The 17,053-nt window shown below is 45.0% G+C and overlaps 1 protein-coding gene across 5 annotated transcripts in view; it reads right to left on the bottom strand.

Annotated features, from left to right (window-relative positions):
• CSGALNACT1 (chondroitin sulfate N-acetylgalactosaminyltransferase 1) overlaps positions 1–17,053 on the bottom strand; it is an 84,102-nt gene that overhangs the window by 17,403 nt on the left and 49,646 nt on the right. For all 5 annotated transcript variants that reach the window (XM_067556953.1, XM_067556952.1, XM_067556955.1 and 2 more), the window contains exons 3-4: positions 9,218–9,434; positions 6,779–6,880 (exon numbers count right to left, since the gene is read on the bottom strand). In XM_067556953.1, the coding sequence (XP_067413054.1) occupies positions 6,779–6,880; positions 9,218–9,434 (319 nt within the window). The remainder of the gene's footprint in view (positions 1–6,778; positions 6,881–9,217; positions 9,435–17,053) is intronic.

Raw genomic sequence — 17,053 nt, 5'->3', positions numbered from 1 at the left:
ACGGAGTATGCAGCCCAAGGGACTTCACTGTGGTCCTAGAATCCTTCCAGCTGTGAAGTTTGGAGTTTGTTTGGGATGAAAATAGGGCTCGGACCCTCCAATGGCAGGTCCTGAATGGTGAGCTGACCTCATGAGGGAGGCCTGAGGCTTGGAGCCAGGAGCTTTGTCTCATGGCCACTCTGGAAGACATTGTCCACGCTGCCGCGTCTGCTGTGTGCAAGGCCACCTGAAGCGGTGTCTTTTGATACCGCTTACCTTCTTTCACCATGGTGGAGAACTCAGATTTGGAGTTTGATGGTACTGACTCCTCAAATTTCTCCATGGACTGCCAGGAGTTGAAGGTGTACCTGCCAAGGATGGCCTGCTGATTCGCTATACAAAACTGGAGCTCTCCAGTGGAGTACACTTTCCGCCCAAAGAGCTTCAACTTCTTGGCATCCTTAGCTTTTGGCATGGGGCCTTGTTGTCCCTGCCTCTCATGCTTGTTTGCAGCAGCAGCCATGAGTGACCCTGCAGGGGAGTGCATGTAAAAAGGTTCATGGTCATTTGTACCGGCAAAGTTTTCCTTTTGACTTGTTTTGCCGTAGGAGGTAGAGAGGCTGGGATTTGCCACAAGGTCTCTGTGGTCTTCCTGATGGTTTTTATAAGCGGTAGTGTTACTCTAGAGAGACCCTCTGGGGCTAGGATGTTTACCATGGGGTCCGCGCCCTCTGCGACTTCCTCCGCCAGCAGGCCCATATTCCAAGCTATCCTATGGAGTAGCTCCTGGTGTGCCCTGGTGTCGTCCAGTCCCGGTGCTGGCGTTGCTGCTGCTGCGGCTTCATCCTGGGATGAAGATGAAGATGCTCTAATTAGTGTTGCTGACACATCCTGCCCCTTGGCCCCAGACGGGTCACGCGGTGCCACCTCTCCCTGCTCTGAGCCGGAGTCGTGGGGTAAATCTACCGTGGTGCCGTGCTGCATGCTTCTGGCAGAGTGCCATGGGCTCCTGGCATGTCCTTCAGATGAGATGAAGGAGTGCGACCTGCCTGACTGGGACCCCTGGGCTTGGTGCAATGCCCACGGAGTCCACGATGGCCACTGTGAGGGCACCTGCCACTGCCGGGCTCGTGGCATCGCAAGGAGGTGAGCTGCCTCCACCTTCTGATGTCTGCTGCGGTGCCGATCCCTTCTCAATTACATGAGATCTGCCTCAGCGTCTCAGGAGAACTGCTCGCTCCATGGAGACCACAGGGGTGTGGTGGCAGAGATCGGTGCTGTGGGGATCGGGACCTGGCCATCACTGCCAGCTTGCCCTTAGAGGGCACTGCAGATTTCCTTGGTGCCAGCACTTTGGTAAGGTCCCGGCGAGGTGGCGGCGGCGTGGCCAAGTCCTCCATCAGCTCCCTTGCCACTTTGTAGGCCTCTGGTGTGGAGGGGAGCGGCAATTCCTCCTCCTGCGTGTCCCTCAGCAGGGAGGCCACGGGGAATGGACTCAACGAACCCCTTGCCGGGACTGGAGTCAACAGCGCTGAGCCTTTAAGCCCACGGCTCAAGTGGCCTCATACGGGTCACACTTGATCTCGGTATGCCAGGAGGACAGTATTCAGCGTCGGTGAGTGGCCTCGGTCTGCCTGCTTCTTTTTATGAGGCACTGGGGAATAGAAGCAGTGCCGTGGCTGTCTGGGTGCCGTGCCCTTCGGCGCCAGGGAAGCGTGCCAAGGCTCCTGGGGCGTGGAGTCCTTTCTAAGGGGTGCCTCCTTCACCAATGCCAGCGCACTCCTGACCAAGGCCGAAGGTCTCTGCTCCGTGGTGCCCTCCATGGAACGAAGGGCGGATTCCATGAGTAGAAACTTATGTCTCTGGCTTCGCTCTTTCTGGGTTCTGGGACAGAAGCCTCTGCAGACGTTACAATGGCCCTGCAGATGTGACTCTCCTGGACACTTTAGGCAGGGAAAGTGCAGGTTGTTCCTGGGCATAGGCTTCTTGCAGGACCCACAAGACCTGAAGCCAGGTCTGCCCTGTCTTCGGGGTGGGGAGAGGAGAAAAAGAAAAGATTACCTGATAGTCACAGATTCCCGTCCAGCAGTGCTGGCCCCCTGGGGACACATGAGCAGCTTTCCAATCGGGAGAATGCAGCCCAGGCTGTGCCACTGATGAATTCTACCCAACTCAGATTGCCTGGCATCTTCAGCCTGCCTTTGCTGCTGCTCCCAAACCTGCAGGCTAGTCTATCTGTGCAGGAAGCCATGCACACCAGGGTGTCATCCTGCTGCAGCTAACAGTAGCAGAGGCGCATTCCTTCTATGCATACTGACAGGCCATGCAAGTGATAGTTTAGTGGCAACTGCAGCCACACTGCGTGTGCCCTTTCCATGGTTCGTGTGTGTGCTACATCCAGCCTCGCGTGCACAGTCCCCCTAACGGTCTCCTCTATTGCATGAGACCATACGAATTCTGTCCCCAGTAACATCTCTCATGTACATTTGGGTACCACTTTCTGGGCAGGCTTGTTCTAGGAATCCTGACCCTCTGTTCAGAAACAGTCACCTGGTGAGGGAGGTGACAACCTACAAGTGCAGGCAACGCTGAGGTGAATTTTCCAAGGCCTGGCTGCCCTCTGAAAAGCCATGCACATCACATGCAGGAGGGATTAAAAGAGAGCTCTTTAATCCCAGAGCTGGGGTCACCACTAGAAAATCAGGTTGTATTGGAACCTAGCCTCGAGGCGTTGTGGTAACAGACCCCCATGGCAAACACAACTCAACTGTAAGCACAGAAAGGGACCGTTGTGTTTCCCACCATGTCATCTGGGCTATAGTTAAACCTGTTGGAACAACAACAGCTTTAACCACCATGACCCACTGACACAGTGTTCAACGGAGCGGTCCCTGCCTACATGGACCACAAAGGTGTTCATTGACATGATGCCTCAGGGTCAATGTCTCATGCAGCTTAATTTTCTAATGAAGACAAATGTTCATCTCGCTGCCCCATCAGGTGCATCTGAAGCTGTGGAAAAGTGCAAGAGATGGAGTCAAACTGATGATTCTGCGAACTTTTCCTAAAATTCCATTTCATGCCATTTGAGCATAAGAACAACACAGTAACAGAGAAATAATCAACTGCCAAACTGCCCTTTGACAACAGTGCAGGTTATTGTAATAGATACATTACTTTCAAGTTAGGCCTTTACATGTTTTTTCTCCTTAGAACTGCAAATGCAAAATGAACAGAATTCACAAATGCTCTATAACACTATATACATGTACACATGCATGGCATTTTCCAAAGCTGCACTAACTGATTGCATCTATAGCATGAGAAAAACAGAAACAGTAGGCAGGCAGTACCCTCAGCTGTGCTGCTCAGTTTGCTTAGGTAAGGCTAGATTTTCATCAGCTCCCTATAACTCCCATTGTGACTTCTCCTGAGAGATTTCCAAAAGCCACAATAATTTTGTTTTCTCTGTTTCATTCAAGTAGCAGAAACAGCATGCAGAAGCATAAAGCTCTGAGCTGGGCTAGCACCACAGATTTTAACTTTGATCCTTGTTCAGCAGTCTCTCTCTCTACTTTTCTTCTCTGTAATTCCTTATAGTTCATAATCATAGAACCATAGAAATGTAACACTGGAAGGGACTTTAAGAGGCCATCTAGTCCAGAGGTCCCCAAACTTTCAGCTGCCAGGGCCACATCACTCAGTCTTGCTCTTATGGTGGGCTGGAGCGGCTCCTCCTGGCCAGAGCGCTGGGCCCACGTCATGTGGGAGAAGGGCAGGGCCAGGGGAGGGAAACAAAGACTTGGCACGCCACTTGTGAAAGGATGCCGACCCCTACGTTATGTTATGAAGGGCCGCACATAATTGTAATGCCACTGGACGCAGTGGGCTGGTCAAAATGTGTTGATGGGACATCTAGTCCATCCTCCCATGCTGAGGTAGGATTAAATTTACCTAGACCGTCTCTGATAAGTTTCTCCAACCTGTTCTTAAAAACTTTCAATGACAGGGATTCCACAACATTCTGGGTAACCTGTTCCAGTGCTTATCTATCCTTTTAGTTAGAAAGCTTTTCCTAATATCCAACCTAAATCTTCCTTGCTGCAAACTAAGATGATTACTTCTTGTTCTATCCTCCATGGACATGATCACAGTCCTCTTTATAATAGCCTTTTACATATTTGAAGATTGTTCTCAGGTCCTGATCTGATAATAGGATCTACAATTTTGCCCTCATTGTGAGCTCAGATGTGAACAGTGAGTAATAGTTCACAAAATGTCACCATCACCTATAACAAATGTTGGAGGGGAAGGAGGGACAAGCAAAAGGGAGACAGGAAGATTGAATTTGTCCAAACAAAAAGGTCTAATGAAATAACTCTAGGAGTGTGTTAAGCTCACACCTGGCAAATAAGTGTGAGATCTGAAATCAATTAACCAAAATTGGTTTGTCAGAAATTAGGCCCAATTGGTGGACAAAATAATGAAGGGATGGACTATTCCACTCACCACTCCTTTTTGAGGGTCCTTAAAAGAAGAGACTTTGGAAGGGATTGCTCACTACCGTGACACTGGCTGACTGAAAGAAGGTAAAGGAGGTCCTGGCTGACTGAAAGGAGGTAAAGCTTCACCATCATGGCTACTGCCCCTACCATCTCCTGGAAGCCTGGACTTTCTTTGTCCCAAGAGATGTCTTGACCAAACCAGGCCAGAGAGAGGGAACCAGATGATAATGCCACCTCTACTGGCTCCAGCTAAATCCTGACCACCACCTGGGATCTGAGACTTTGTGTCTCCCCCTTTCTGCTTCCCTGCACCACCATATGTCCTTTTCATTTCCTACCTTATTTCTTCTTCTCTTTCCTCTCTCTTTCCTTTTCCTTTCTGTCTAATAAGAATCTGGCTTAGCGAGCCAAGACTGCAACACTGCTGTACACCTGTGATCAGAAAGGCAACTAACTGCAGTGCCCTAACCAGCCCAATGCTGGCACAAGTTTGCCAGGTCTCAGAGTGGCTGATCAGCCCACGTGCTGTGCCTGTGTTTTTCCAGCAGCAAGGTGCAAGTGAGAGTCAACACTAGAGATAAAAGCTGCATTTTCTTTGCTATTCTTTTCTCTTCCCCTTGTGTGTGTTTGTCTTGTTTTGTCTTTTAAGAAATAGAACGGGGCTTTAACAACAACAGCATCAAGGACAGCTCCAGCCCATTCCTGTGAATGTCATCTCTTTTCTCCAAATACGACAGTCATTATCTTCTAAAAGACTGTCAAATAAGGCTTTTTTCACCTTCTAAAAACTCTCTCCTGCTAAAAGGAAAGGAACATGGAACATGGTTAAAATGAAAACCTCACTTAATACATTATATTTTAAATGCTTTAGTGGGTTCCTTCTTTTCTGTATTTTAATAAAAGGTTGAAAATGTTTAATGGTGTGTTTCCCATGGAACTAAACAGGCTGAGGTCTCTGTATATCCAATCCCAAACCTTGTTTAATGTTGGATAGTGACAGGGTCATGTTACAGCCCTTTGACTCTTAGGGCCCATTTCTTTCATTTAAATTAATACAACAGACTCCCCTCAGTCGTCCCTTTTCTAGACTAAACATGCCTAATTCTTTCAAACTTTCCTCCTAGGTCTTGTTTTCTAAAACCTCTTATTTTTGTTGCTCTCTTCTGGCCTCTCTTCAATTTATTCCCATCTTTCTTAAAGTGTGGTGCCTAAAAACCATCACAGTACTCCAGCTGAGGCCTCACCAGTGCTGAGTAGAGCAGGACAATTACCTCCCATGTCTTAGATACGACACTCCAATTACTGTAGCCCGGAATGACATTTGCTTTTTTCACAACAGCATCGCACGTTGACTCTTTCAGTGTGTGATCAACTATAATCCCCAGATCCCTGTCAGCAGTACTACTTCCTAGCCAGTAATTCCCCATTTTGAAGCTGTGCATTTGGGTTTTCCTTCCAAGTGTAGTACTTTGCACATGTCTTTAATGAATTTCATCTGGTAGATTTCAGACCAATTCTCTAATTTATGGAGGTCAGTTTGTATTCTAATCCTGTCCTCCAAAGCGCTAGAGACCCCTCCTGGCTTGGTGCCATCTGCAAATTTTAAAAATGTACTCTCTACTCCATTATGCAAGTCATTCATGAAAATGTTGAATAGTACTGAACCTAGGAACAGACCCCCATCAGGCTCCCCGCAATAGACACTTCCTTCCAGTTTGACAGCAAACCATTGATAACTACTCTAAGTTTTTTCAACCAGCTGTGCACCTACATGATAGTAATTTAATCTATATCACATTTCCTAATTTGCTTATGAAAAGGTTATGTCATAATAAAGATAGAGAAAAGGAAAGAGGCCATTCACTATGTGCAGGAAATATTTAAGACTGGGATTTCCAAATCCCTTTGAAATTCAATGAGATTTAGATGTCTAACTCCCTGAGGCTCTATTGAAAAGCCCAGCCTACATGCATCTCTCCAAGTTACGCTTCAGTGCCAACAGACAGAAGCTGCTCATGCAAAGGCTAGAGGAATTCAGGCCTGATCATTGTTACAGATGTACAGTGGAAGTTACGCTGGGCTAAGTCCATGGATCTAAATATCAATATTCACAAATGCAGATCAGGGAGCAGCAGGGTAATGTCATTTCTGACTGGCATGAAGAAGGGGATGATGACCTTGCACCCGGCTGCTAGCACTAGACAGTGCCAGGAAAAGGCAATCTGGCTTGTGGGGCTGTCAGCGTGTGTGAGAGCAGCATACATTGCTAGGTACCGATCGAGAGCCATACTCACTTGGAGGTGTTCTCAAGTATCTCTTTGACTTCGTTCATTTGTTCTTTTCCAAAGTAAACTACAGTGAGGTGAATTCTCCCGTCCTGCTCAATGCCCATTTCCCTAGAACAGACAACAAACTGTGTAATTAATTGCCCTGGGAAGTTTGCTTTCCCAAACCACACCTGCCATCTCTAACTGGGAAGGTAGGATGGTGCTGGACTCTGCAGGCCAAATTCTCTGCTGGTACCACTCCATTGAGATCCTTGCACCACTCCAGTGTGAGACCTTTGCACCCCTTCATTGAGTTCCTTGAACCCAAGCAGAGCTACACTGTCTCCATTTGAATGAGTTTGCAGGGTGGGGCCTACGGTACTTTATAGCTCTGCATTAGCCAGGCTAATTGTCATCTAGTAGTTACCTGAGTTATGAAAGCAGAGCGCTATCGGAATAGCTCATCCAGTGACCTGAATGATGGGGAGAAAGCCAGTGCAGGAAAGTCAGCAATTGTGCGGCAAACAACAAAAGCCAGCAGGTGCTGCCTCAGCAGCTAGGAGACTGTGAGAGAAGGGGGAATTCAAAGAGGGAAATAAAATTTTGTACCCTCATTTCTATTTCTTCTATGTACTATCATATCTAGTTATGTCCCTGGAAATTGTGTAAAGGGTATCCACTAAAACTAAACTCTCAAGAGAGACACCTGAAGAAGAGCTCTGTGTAAACCAGAAAGCTTGTCTCTAACCAACAGAAGTTGGTCCGATAAAATATATTGCTTCACCCACCTTGTGTCTCTAAGAGAGAACAAATCATGTAGCTTAACAATCTGTACATCTGTCAAGACATAGAATCATAGACGATAAGGGATCTCAGGAGGTATCTAGTCCAAGCCCCTGCTCAAAGCAGGACCAACCCTGACTAAATCATCCCAGCCAGGGCTTTGTCAAGTAGGGCTTTAAAAACCTATACGGATGGAGATTCCACCACCTCCCTAGGTAACCCATTCCACTGCTTCACCACATACCTAGTGAAAAAGTTTTTCCTAATATCCAACCTAGACCTCCCCCACTGCAACTTGAGACCATTGCTCCTTATTCTGTCATCTGCCATCATTGAGAACAATCTAGCTCCATCCACCCTGGAATCCCTCCCTTCAGGTAGTTAAAGGCTGCTATCAAATCCCCCCTCATTCTTTTCTTTTGCAGACTAAACAAGCTTAGTTCCCTAAACCTCTCCTCATAAGCCATGAGCTCCAGCCCCCTAAATAGAGGGGAACAATCATTTCCCTCGATCTGCTGGCAATACTCCTACTAATGCAGCCCAATGTGCCGTTTGCCTTTTTTGCAATAAGGGCACACTGCTGACTCATATCCAGCTTCTTGTCCACTGTAACCCCCAGGTCCTTTTCTGCAGAACTGCTGCCTAGCCAGTTGATCCCTAGTCTATAGCAATGTGTGGGATTCTTCTTTCCTACGTGCAGGACTCTGCACTTGTCCTTGTTGAATCTCAGATTTTTTTTGGCCCAATCCTCCAATTTGCCTAGGTTACTCTGTATCCTGTCCCTACTCTCCAGCATTATCTACCACTCCCCCCCAGCTTAGTGTCATCTTGCTAACTTGCTGAGGGTGCAATCCACCCCATCCTCCACATCATTAATGAAGATGTTGAACAAAACTGGCCCCATCACCCTACCCTGGGGCACTCCACTTGTTACCAGCTGCCAACTAGACATCAAGTGTTGATCACTACCTATTAGCCCTTCTTGCGCAACTACATGTATCCTTCTTGGGCAACTACAAAGCTAAGTTATTTGGGTATCTCACAATTTTCTTATCAGAATGCAAGCCTCACTACTGAGCAGGTTATCATTAGTTCTGACTGGGAACTACATCTTGATTAAATCCATTCCTGCAATAACTACAGCCATGTTGTCAAAAAAGGTCATAAAGAAAGAGCCTTGATCAAACGTAACAAGGAAAGAACATTTTTGAGTTCAAGCACATTTTTTATTCCCGCTCTGTCACTATCTATCCTTTCCTCCAGGGGCTTAGCAAGTAGTACAGGGATAATACAATGACTCTTATTTTCTAGAAACTTTCCTGCTACTTAGGGAGTGAAACAGACACATTCATTGAAGTGGCTCTGGCACCTGTTCTCTCAAAAATATAAAGAGCAAGTTTCAGATAGAACGAAATACTTAGTACATGTTGCATCAACTTTAGAAACACTGATGACTACAATATAACCCTTTTCCTTGGTCTCCATTGCTAAAGCTAATTGCTGTTCATGTGAAATATCCATTGATCCATGCAAACGCATATGGATTTTTTTTTAAATGATAAATGGATGGTTTTATGTAAAAATAAAAAAATTTCCACTAGGAAAATCCTTTGATATTTGCAGAAATTGCATCATACTGTATAAAATATAAAGATAGCTATAGATCCATAAAAAGAAACAAACCTGAAATTTTGCATAAATTGTCGAAACTTGCTGGCTCTCTTGGCTAATGGAACTACAATGTTAATGAGTGTGTTGGCCATGTTGAGGTTCTCATTCTTCACTTTCATGATAGGACCAAATGGTCTGAATAAAACGATTCGTCTGAATGTGTGTGGTCTGTCTCCTTTGAAAGTCAACTCATACAGTGTGCCTTTGTCTTTTTCTGTTCGGTAGATGCCTGTTAGGAGAATATGAAAGAAGGGAAACATTAGCATGAAGCTGGATTCCCCAGGAAGAAGTTGTAATATTCAATTGCTTTTTGTAACTTAGACTTAGCAGCAAATAAATGAGATATTTTTCCCTAAAAAAATCAGTACGTGGACTAGCTCTTCCATAGTTTGGAGCCAGATGCTTTCCAGAGACATGGAAGGTTTATCTCTCTATGGTGGTAATGTCTGTTGGTCTGTGAGGATGTTACGGAGCCTTGCCCTTTGCTTATGAGCAGCAGACATCTAAAGATTGCTTGGGACCAAGCAAGTCATCATGAAGACCCCTTGTTGTCACAGAGGTGCAGGGATCACCACTTTGGCTTCTGAGGACATGCATGGTGCATATGCCTCGGTGCATTGAAGTACAGTTGCGAATCTGAGATGTTCCTGGTATGACTGAACAGATATGACAGTAATGACCTTCAAAACAATGGAGGGCAGGAGATCTCTTGGTGTGGAGGGGTGCCAGTGTTGATCTCAGAGACAATTTCTTGAGGCTAATTCAGAAACTCTTTGAGCCACTTTAGACCTAGGATAAAGCTAAAACACCTAGTTTTCTATGAAGTACCTTCAAGACTTATTATGGCTGGGGTTTTGAAAGAAGCCTCGGGGAGTTGGAAGCTCAAGCCCCAATGAAATGCCACCAGAGCTGGGTTTCTTATATTCTGAGGCTTCTTGGAAAATTTCAGCTTACTTGTAATGGGGTAGTGCCTTTGACTCTTTGGCTGGAATAGGGAGAAAAGGCTTTTTCTGCCAGGATTTTTTCAGGATCAAAGGCAGCATGCCCCTGAAGAACTTAGGTCCCTTGAAGAGATAGTCCAAGAGCCAGAGTTTGATAGGAGGTCACGTCCCATGGGCGAATGCAGAGAGGTCTGGACAGGGCTCCATGGGTTTAGCTACTATATGGATGTCACTGAGGCTGTTAATGGCCTAGAGCCCTCAGGACAGGTTCCTGGGGGTGAGTTTGGGTAGGTCTCCACATGCCACTGTGGGGCTTTGATTGCATTGGCTTGCTGTGGTGAATTTTCTGTCTTTACCCCATGCACTGGGGCAGATAACACCAAACTCATGAAGTTCAAGTGTAAATTTTACTGAACCACAGGGTGGTGCTGCTGAATTTATTCCTCACTTGATGTGTCTCAATGGAACACGTGTGGTGTTAAAATACCTGTCTCTTTCCTAACAGTGTCTGTACGTTATATGGCAATTTCCCAATGCTCATGGGTGTATTCTTAGGTTCCTGCAGGAAACTTACTTTTTATGTACTTTATGGGTGAAGCCTGTGCTGAGGAGCCAGCACAAAGCCCATTAGCCATGCAATACCCTGTTCCAAGGATCTATGGGCTGTAGGTGGCCCATAGGCCTTAGAGTTCATCCATTAAGAATGACATCCCCACCATGGGTGTTTGAGTAAACCACTTTGCCCTATACAGGTTCATTAGCATTTTAATTATTCTCTTTCAGACCCACTTCTGAAATTTAGTTTTAAAGCCACAATAAATATCCTAGCAATTGTAACTGTAATACAGAGAGTATAATTGGGTTTCTCTGCCTCTTTCACAGGAACTCCAGGGATCAGCAAAGTTAAACACATGTCTGCAAGAGATCAAGGAAAAGGGGTTTCCTTCTTTTTTGGTTTTGGTAAGAATGACCTGATCCAGAAGACCATTTCTTAACACTCTTTGCTTTCTGTTTCCTAACCAGTGTCTGATCCAAAACAAATGGTATTTTTGCTTCTCGCACCATGAATTCTTAGTTTCTTGATACCCTCTTGTGAGAGACTTTGTCACAGGTTTTTTTAAAAAGCTCTAATAAATGACGGTAATTGATTATCCTTTATCCGTGATTTTATGGACATGTTCAGAGAATTCTAATAGATTAGTGAGGTGTGATTTTCTGTGGCAGGAGCTGTGCTGAGTTAGCCCCACTGTATCATCATCATCATCATCAAGGTGTTTTATCATTGTATTTTAATTATCATTTTAACTAGTTTACTGGGTACAGAAGTATGACTTACTGGCCTGTAACACCCTAGAACACCCCAGACCCTTTTTAGAAATAAAGAGATTCAGCATTTGCTCCCCTCCAGGGTAGTAGCTGATTTCAATGAGAAATTGCATGTTTTTGTTAACAGCTCAGCCTCTTCATTAAGTTAATCACTTCAAGGTGTGCTTTTGATTTATAGTCTTGTATAGTTTGGGCCCTGGCTATCTTAGAAACTGCCTCTCTCTCAGTGCTTTAGCTGACCAGCTGAGATCACCTGCATGGCTTGAGTTAATAGTCCTTGCATTTATATATCTGGTGGTGGGATTCAAGTGGAATCAATGGAGGTTCTGGGGTTCTGGAATTTCCTTCCTTCCTTATTCTGACAAAGAGTTTGTTGATGTTCTGAGTATGCTGCAAGGTGCATTTATTTATTTAAGCTTTTTCTGCAAGGGTGGCTTGAGAGAGAAGGCTTTCATTAGGGCTAGGAGGGGAGCTGGTCCTTTAGTGTGTGTTTTTTTCATTAGTTTTTTAACATTGTTAATTTAATTAATTTGGGTTTTTTTAATCTTGATTTGTTTGCATCTAGTGAGACACCAAGCAAACTGCATACATCTGAAAAAATTAATAAATTGTTCTACTAGCAAAGAAGCTTAAATTAGATAATTTAATACAATTTAGCCATCTAAAATTTTCTTTTAGATCTTTGGATGCTTTTCTACTTCAGCTAAACAGTGAGTAGCTTGCTATTTCTTTTCCCTGGGTAAGCAGTTCACTAATATGGAAAGAAGGGTGGTTTATCATGGAACTAGAGGCCCATTTCCACATCTCACTACTGCTGGTGTTTATGACTTGTATTACAGTAGAACTGACAGGCCCCAACAGAGCCCATGGCCCCATCGTGCCAGGTGCTGTACACAGTAAAACACATCCTGCCATCACGGAGTTTACAATCTAAACTCTCCTATCCTGCAAAAAATTATGCATGAATGTAGTCCTGTTCAAGTCAAAGGCACTAATCACAGTGTATTAAATTAAGCCCATAATGCATAATGCTTTGCAGGATAGGGCCTAAATAGACAAAGGAAATATTATTCCCACTTTATAGCTGGGAAACAGAGTCACAGGGAGATTAAGTAATTTGCCCAAGGTCACACAGTGGATTTATGGCAGTGTTGGCATTGAATCTACCTCTCGAGTCACCATCTAGTGACGTAACCACAAGAACACCCTTCCGCTTCAGTACTGAGACTCTTTGAATTCCCTGAAGAATTTCTTCATGGCCATCACCATGCCTAAAATCACCAAAAGCCTTTTAAACAAGTTATGTGACTCAACAGCATACGTCAAATGCATTTGCATTTACTGAAAATGAGCTGTGCACACAAACAAGTCTTGCTAAAAAAAAATTGCTTTAAAAGTTTTCCCAAGAAAGTACCAAGTTTTGTAAAACTTAGACAGGAGCTAGGATATCAGAACAGGCTAATCCATTATTTTTACTGCTGTCAATACATTAACTAGTTTCAGAATGTCCACTGTTTCCAAAGCAGCATGTTTCAGATTTGCCAGACTGCTTGGAGTAATCTGCCAGAGCAAACTAGTTCCAGGTTTTTCAAGACAAGAGATATGCCACTTTGTTAAACATAGGGGCTCAGGAAAGAGTCTTGGAAGCCTAGTTTGGATTGGACAAACAGGAGCTGGAGGGAAAGAAATTGGAATCTAATGGGAAGCAGATGAAAAGATGAAAAACAAATAGGAGTAGTGGATTGTGAGAACTAGGACAGTGAAGAAAAATATCAGAGTTTATGTGAACTAACTGTGCTGACACTCTGCGGAAATTGCAGCTCTTGCTTTTGTGCTAGTAGATGATGGTCAGGGTCCTTCTTTACAGGGCTAACCACAATGCAATCACAAAATCCTAATGAAATAATTTCAGTGTAAGAAAATTATAGCCCCAGTTCAACAAAGCACTTAAAAATAGGCTTAAGCCCTACTGATGTCAATGGAAACGTGCTGGAAGTTAATGTGGCTTTACCTTTTTTTGGACCTACGCTTACTCCTTTTACTATTGCATGCCCTCAGAGCCATACTTGGGTTTGTTGTAGCATACATTTCTACTTCATTTTAGTCCAACTATCTCAAAATGTTTTCAGAATTTATAATAAATTTACATATATTCTTCACATGTTCCCTCAATGTTAGGTCTTGTCTACATTACAGAGTGTTGTCGACACAAGTTACAGCGATGATCAAAAAGTGCTGTAATTACAATGCTTGTTCCCATCCACACAGCACTCATTGCATCGCCGAAGCAAATCCACAGTTGGTGCTCTAGCATTGACAGTGAGAGCAGTGCACTGTGGGCAGCTATCTCACTGTGCAACTTGCCACCTTGTACCCCTAGGAGTTGTGGGAAGATGGAGAGGATCGCAGTGCATCATGGATGTGGGCTCAACGTTCCATGATGCAGTGATTTCCGTCCCATCATTCCATGAGTTTCCAACTGTGTTTTGTGGCATTTTTCAACAGCCCCAGTTTCCTGAGCGCCCGCATCTCTATCTGAAAGGATGGATCCTGCACTGCGCTCCACTGTTGCTGTCAGGGTCCTGAACACATCGCAGCTCGTTGTGCAGAATACCATGAGCTCCCAATCGGAATTGGAATCTGAGGCGCCTGACCTGCTGTGTTTGCATCACAAAGCATCTGCGCACGGTACACCGCCTCTTCAGGGTGCATGAAACAGCACTGATGGGATCCTGTCGTTATGCAGGTCTGGGATGATGAGCAATGGCTGCGTAACTTTCGAATGCACAAAGCCACCTTCATGGAACTCTGTGAGGTGCTCACACCTGTCCTGCGGTGCAAGGACACCAGAATGAGAGCTGCCCTCTCAGTGGAGAAGCACATGGCGATTGCCATGTGGAAGCTGCCAACTCCAGACTGCTATTGATCAGTTGCTAATCAGTTTGGAGTTGGAAAGTCCACCGTTGGAGTTGTGTTATCACAAATGTGCAGCCCATTAATCGCATTCTGCTACGAAGGACGGAGAGTCTTGGAAATGTGCATGAAACAGGGGATGGCTTCGCAGTGATGCGATACCCTAACTGTGGTGGGGTGATAGATGGCACGCATATCCCAATTTTGGCCCTGGATCATCTTGCGACTGAGTACATCAATAGAAAGAGGTACTTCTCTGAGGAATTTCAGGTGCTTGTGGATCACTGTGGGTGTTTCGCGGACATCAGTGCCGGTTGGTCAGGGAAGGTGCATGATGCACGCATATTCAGGAACATTGGCCTGTTCTGAAATCTGCAAGCAGGGACTTTCTTTCCAGACCAAAAGATTCCAATGGTGGGATGTTGAAATGCCCATAGTGATCCTGGGAGACCCAGCCTACCCTTTACTGCCATGTCGCTAAAAGTTTGGTTTTATTTTGTCACAAAATGAGGGGAGTTGGGCCAGTGGGGGGGGGGGGGAGGGGGAGAGGGGGGATTGCAATGTGTACACCACCACTGTTTTGTGCAAAAAGCTGACTTTGGTCAACAAAAGTATCTAGTATAGACCAGGCCTTAGTCAGCGAAGATTCCACTCCCTTCAGGCAGAAACTCACTCCTTTTCCTTTATAAGAGTTCCAGGGTGTTTGTGATGCATTTTCATTAGCTCATACTGCCATGCTACTTGTTCTAGAGTGAACTCAGATGTTAATCTAACTTGCCTGAGACTTTCTTGTTTAAAATCCCGACTACTAAAATTATCACTTATGTCCTTTCTGACTGAGACCAAAGTCACAATGCCCTGCTTGTTCAGAAAGCGCATCTTTAAGGGGCGCCAGGCTGTTTGTGGGTCTCTGCCCCCTTTGATAAAAGTCCAGTGAGTTAGTACTTTTTCTTTTGGACCAAAGCACTCACACTGTTTCAGGATGGTGTCATTGCTATTCTCAGCTGCTTTCTCCAGAAAGGTGAATGTTTTATAAATATTTTCAGCTTCACTACCCATTGCGCAAATTAACAAACTGCCCTGAATTTTGCCCTGCCGTATTGAGCAATAGGTTTCTCATTAACTCATATTGACTGGATTCACAATGGCCCTATGGGAAGATGCCATTGCATACTTACGCGACACGCATTAAAGGTTTATGATCCATACAGTAGCTTTCACTGTTGCCTCTTAGCATTCCAAAACGTGGCAGAAAAAGAATGAACATAAGAGAAAAAGAGAATTATAATAAGCAGACAGCACGAGTCCCTGTGTGAGAAGATGAGTCTAGCAGACAGCAACACCAGGGCTAAATTAGTAGCAGAAGAGAGGAGGTGTGGCTCTCTTTCATTTTTGAACAAGAAAAATGGAAAATTCCAACCCCTGCCAAATATTGCTACTGAAGTTAAACTGTCTGGAATTTTGGAGAGTATTCTCGTGCTATAGCAAAGCTGCAGAGAAGGAGTTTAACCCAGAAACACGAGGATGTAGTGTTGCATTCAGATTCCAAACACAAGAGGTTCTGTCTAGGCTCTGAGGAGGAGGCTGTAGTCCATTTATTTTAAAACATCCAAGTCATGCAGCAGAAACATTTCCCTCAAATGCTGTAATTTAATGAGCTGCTTGGACAAAAGCCCTCCTTCAGTAACAGCAAGTGAAATATGAAAGAGAGGAGATGGAATGAACTGTGAGGGACAAACTTCCTGAAGAAGTTATCACCATTCACCGCACAAGACAACCAATTGCTGTAAATTGTTGATTGGGTCTCGTGTGGCCAACAGAGGTGACAGATACCAGCTGTAAAAATAGCCAAGAAGAGTCAATGAATCAAAGTTTCTTTAGATCCTCTGATGTGTCGTTAAGGCCCAGATTCAGCAAAGCACCTAAGTCAGTAGGATTTAAGCATATGCTTTTCTGAATCTGGGCCTACATAACCAGAGAGAAAGTCAAGGGGTGAAATCCCAGCTTACTGAAACAAATGGCGAAATTCCCAGTGACTTCAATGGGGCCAGGATTTCACTCGTGGTGTCCAGAAGCCTGAGAGCAAAAGTCAGACTCAGGAACTCCTGAATTCTACTCCTGGAGATGACACCCATTCACCTTGCTGCCTTGGGCACGTTGAACACTCTGCCTCCATTTGCCCAGCTGTCAGACAGGGAAAATAACCCCACCTACCCTGCCCCAGAGGGTGTTGAGATGGTCCATTCCCCTTGGTGTTTTTAAAGCAGTTTGAAGAGGAGAAGCATTAAGTGTTGTTACTATCAGTGCAACAGTGGGCCAGATTCACTGGCAAGCTCCAGCTGCTTTGCAGTGCTCCAGACACAAAGCAGCGATTTAACAAGCCACTTAAGCTGGGTTTACCCCTGCTTTGTGCGGCCAGAGTGGCACAGGGCAGCGGGAATGTACCAGTGAATCTAGCTGGTTATGGAAGTCTCCTGTGGGTTGCAGCACCTGCAAGGTCTGCTGCCTCCAAATCAAGTTCTGTAGCAAGGCACTCCAATCGGCACTTGAAATGGAAAAGTGGCACACCAGGTCCCCGCCTTCCCTTCCCCTTTAATAGATCTAGGACCATTGATTTTTGGGTGGCTTGAATTGCATTTTTTTCGTTCTCAAATGATGAAAAAACAAG

Source organism: Emydura macquarii, unplaced genomic scaffold (genome assembly GCF_026122565.2).
Source record: "Emydura macquarii macquarii isolate MOO-44397 ecotype Brisbane River unplaced genomic scaffold, CSIRO-AGI_Emac_v2 contig_1790, whole genome shotgun sequence".
Lineage (NCBI taxonomy): Eukaryota > Metazoa > Chordata > Testudines > Chelidae > Emydura > Emydura macquarii.
Note: the sequence above shows the minus strand (reverse complement) of the source record. Positions and strands in the feature narration are given on the sequence as shown.